Source organism: Asparagus officinalis, chromosome 5, assembly GCF_001876935.1.
Source record: "Asparagus officinalis chromosome 5, Aspof.V1, whole genome shotgun sequence".
Lineage (NCBI taxonomy): Eukaryota > Viridiplantae > Streptophyta > Magnoliopsida > Asparagales > Asparagaceae > Asparagus > Asparagus officinalis.
The window spans coordinates 85,089,752-85,093,982 of record NC_033798.1 but is presented as its reverse complement, the minus strand read 5'-3'; the positions used below and the strand labels follow the sequence as shown (position 1 = coordinate 85,093,982).

Genomic DNA, 4,231 nt, shown 5'->3' with positions numbered 1-4,231 from the left:
CGAATCCGCCTCGGCTGGTCGCCGCCGCCCGCTGAATCGCCCCCAAAGTGACGAGATCGAGGCCGCCATCAAGCAGATCCGTTCCTCTTAGGCCATTGAAGCCCCACCATCAAGCAGATCCCTTCCTCCTAGGCCATTGAAGCGAATCCGCCTCAGCTAGTCGCCGACGCCCGCTGAATCGCATCCCAAGGTGACGAGATCGAGGCCGCCATCAAGCAGATCCGTTCCTCTTAGGCCATTGAAGCCCCACCATCAAGCAGATCCCTTCCTCCTAGGCCATTGAAGCCCTTCAAAACAGGTACCTTTCATCTAGATTTGATATGATTTCGGGTTAGGGTTAGATGTTTTTTATGAGAGAAAATTTGGGTAGTTGATTTAACTGTATATCTTCATCACCTAAGAGGAGCAAATTTTATACAGCTAACCCAACAATTTTTTTTTGTTATTTATTGAGTGGGATTCCCTTTTTCTGTTGATGCTTGATGGTGAAACTACTAAGTAAATTTTATACAGCTAACCATGTAACAATTTTATACAGCTAATCCAATCTTGTATATATTTGTGCAACCCTCTCCATCACCATTGTTGACCAAGCTTTCACCCAAGGAATTTGAAACCAATTCTTACATGGTACATTTTTTGTTGATATCTGATTATAGAAATTTTATCAATCTTACGTTTGTAGATTGAAGAAGCATTGAACAGGTATGAAAAGCATTTGGTAGTGATGCACTATGTTAATCTTTTAGTTGATTTTATTATTATACTCTAGACAGAATAAACAAGTGGATGCGCTCATTATTCCTTGTTTAGTTTGAGATTCATAATCTTATCTTGGGTTAACTGTATAAAATTTACAGTTTTGATAATATTATGGCTGATAATTTTGATTTTTAGGCCGGATGGTAACAACCCATAGTTTATGGTTGATAATTTTAATTTACAGTTTTTTTTCCTTGAGAGAGTGATGTATGGTCTAAAACTTTCTTCTACTGCAGAATCATGTCGTCAACATCTTCTCAACAATCATCTTCTTCTCAACGAGCAAGGTTCTTTGATAGGAGGCTATATGTTGCAATATGGAATCGTCCACCTCCATACGAGATTCCAAATTGCTTTTGTGGGATTCCAGTGCAAATGAAGACTTCTTACACCCCGAGGCATCCGTGTCATCGATTTGGAATTTGTGCTATGAACACTTGTAATTGTTGGACTTGGTTAGATCATGGTGAAGTACCAAGTTACGCTCACGACGCAATGAATATATTTATTCGCAAGTTTGAAGAGCTTTCAATTGAAAATGAGAAATTGAGATCAAGAATACATGGGGAAGAAAATGGAGTTTGGAAGAAACATATTCAGGAAAAAGGCTTTCTAATTGGAATTTTTGTTGGTTTCATGATGTCCATTTTTCTTGTAATAATATCCAAGTAAGGGCATGTTTTTTGGTTTGGGCCTTGTACTATTTTGCTAACTCAACTATGTAATGAAAATCAGTGTTCAATGAAAATCAGTGTACTATTTTGCTAACTCAACTATCAGGATTTAACTCCTAAAGGATTACGAAGATGGGGCTCATTACTTGCATCAAGCTCAAGGTCATCTTAATCAGTGTCTGCAAGAAATGTGAGAGCTTGGATAGAATAGCGGCAATAATGCATCTCACCTTTATATTCATTGCTGGACTAACAACGTGCATTATATTTATTTACCAAAAAGAAAGTGCATTCAGCATTCTTGCATATTTTAACAAACCCCCATTGCATCTCACCAATCTGAATCACCACCACCCCCCATTGCTCTTAACAAACCCTTCGCCTTCCATCTAAAATGCAGTAAGCCAAGATTTTCACCACCACCCCCCATTGCTCTTAACAAACCCTTCGCCTTCCATCTAAAATGCAGTAAGCCAAGATTTACAACTGCTCAATAATGACAGAAGACAGAAATCTGTAAGCCAAGATTTCCAACAGCACACAGAAGACAGAAGACAGAAATCACATAAGTAATCACATACCACAAAGTTTTCCACAAGTAATCACATACCACAAAGTTTTCCACGAGTAATCACATACCACAAAGTTTTCACATAATAATCACATACCACAAAGTTTTCCAACACCACACAGAAGACAGAAATAGCTCAAAGATAACATAGTTTCCCAACAACAGTAACAGAAGCAGCAGGAGCAGCAGGACAATAACATCAGTAACAGAAGAGGCATCAGAACAGAACAATAACATCAGCAGGAGCAGCAGTAACAAAAGAGGCATCAGAACAGAACAATAACATCAGTAACAAAAGCAGTAGGAGCCATCATGATTGAGGAGGTTGTCGAGCCTTGGAGCATCAGCATTGATTTCATGGTGGTTGTTATTGTCTTGAGATCATCATGATTAAGGACTGCAAATATAGGTAAACGCATAGGTCTCTGTGTCTTCTTTTGAAATTAACCCACATCCAAGTAAAATTGATTGCCCATGATGGTTAACGCCAACAAATGGTGCAAATGACATATCATACTTATTTGTTAAGTATGTGGTATCAAAAGTGACGACCTCACCAAACTCTTTGTAAGCTTCTCTGCTCCTACCATCTGCCCAAAATACATTTTTCAAATGATCTTCATCATCCAATTCAATATCAAAATAGAAACCTGAATTTTCTGCAACCATCCTTGAAAAATATTTCATAATCGTTGAAGCATCACCTTCGTCGAGACGTAAACGCCTTGATTCATCAACCAAGTTCCTGCAAGCCTTTTCATCACACAACAGATTCTCATATCCACCAGCATCATGTGCCAGTGAGCTAAAATTTTTGTTGATTCTGATTCCGGCTTGATCATTCAAATTAATTTGATGTCTAACATGTGCACTAATTCTTCGGTTGCATCGAAAGAAACGACTTTTAGTAGGGCTAAGGCCATGATTATGCTCCAGAACAACCACAGATATTTCCCATCTTCCGTCCAGATTTAACCTAGCTGTTATCTTCGCATTACACCCAACTCTGTAGCTTGCTTGTGGTTTTAAAGGATTTTGACAAGTACTATTATGTTTGCCAGCTTGACCACATACTAAAGTTATACTTCTAACAATGCCTATTACATTCTTCCTTCTTGTATGTTTCTTAACTGGAAATCCACTGCTCTTTGCATAGTCTCTGTAGAACTCAAACAATTCATCTGGATTATTAAACTCCATCCCAATTTTAGGCTCATTTTGCTCAATCTGCTGATCAGTATTCTGAGGCAACTCATCTCTCTCATCAACCGAGCAATTAATCCCGCCATCATCATCTAAATCATCTGCCATGCCTGTTCAAATTGATCATTAATAAATGATCAATAAACTTTAAAAAAAATAGTTGACAGAAACTGAACAAAGAAATTAAGCTGAACAAAGAAATTGAGCAAAGAACTGACTGAAACTGAAAAGTTGCATCTTGAAAACACAGATTTTATTCCTTAACAGAGAAGACTAACTTTTATTTAGAGCCTGCCTCAAATTAATCACATTTAAATTCTCGTTCAAAAAGTTTATTTTATATACTCCTGGCACCTTGTATGTCTTTAATCTTGCTCAAAGCAAATGAGATATCTAACATGTATTGTAGTATGGAAAATAAAATAAAATAAAAATATAATACCTCTATGAATATTAGGAAATTAGCTAGAAGGTAGATTTTATAATGCAAAGGACCAATTTTCTACAGACTAACAAAGGAAATTGGGTTAGCTTCGAAAGACAGGGAAGATGTCATATCGAATCTGCAGACTAACAAAGTTTGAACGATGCTCAAACAATTCTATAGAAGAAGTAAGACAGGGAAGATGTCATATAGCTTCGAAAGAGCAAAAGATTTTATTTTTTTTCTTAGTAGTTTCACCATCAAGCATCAACAGAAAAAGGGAATCTCACTCAATAAATAACAAAAAAAAATTGTTGGGTTAGCTGTATAAAATTTACTGCTCTTAGGTGATGAAGATATACAATTAAATCAACTACCCAAATTTTCTCTCATAAAAACATCTAACCCTAACCCGAAATCATATCAAATCTAGATGAAAGGTACCTGTTTCGAAGGGCTTCAATAGCCTAGGAGGAAGGGATCTGCTTGATGGCGGGGCTTCAATGGCCTAAGAGGAACGGATCTGCTTGATGGCGGCCTCGATCTCGTCACTTTGGGGGCGATTCAGGGGGCGGCGGCGACCAGCCGAGGCGGATT

The 4,231-nt window shown here is 37.8% G+C and overlaps 1 protein-coding gene across 1 annotated transcript; it reads right to left on the bottom strand.

The window, feature by feature from the left end:
• Positions 2,274-3,318, bottom strand: LOC109842104 (protein FAR1-RELATED SEQUENCE 4-like). The gene is made up of 3 exons (XM_020411016.1): positions 2,658-3,318; positions 2,460-2,597; positions 2,274-2,404 (listed from the first exon to the last, which is right to left on the bottom strand). The coding sequence occupies exons 1-3, from the start codon at positions 3,316-3,318 to the stop codon at positions 2,274-2,276; spliced, it is 930 nt and encodes a 309-aa protein (XP_020266605.1).

Excerpts from the sequence above, each read along its gene's own strand:
- LOC109842104 (XM_020411016.1), bottom strand. The coding sequence starts at position 3,318 with ATGGCAGATGATTTAGATGATGATGGCGGGATTAATTGCTCGGTTGAT. Across the intron at positions 2,598-2,657 it reads GATGGTTGCAGAAAATTCAG|ATGGTAGGAGCAGAGAAGCT; the intron begins GTTTCTATTTTG and ends TATTTTGGGCAG. Across the intron at positions 2,405-2,459 it reads GCAATCAATTTTACTTGGAT|TCCTTAATCATGATGATCTC; the intron begins GTGGGTTAATTT and ends CTATATTTGCAG.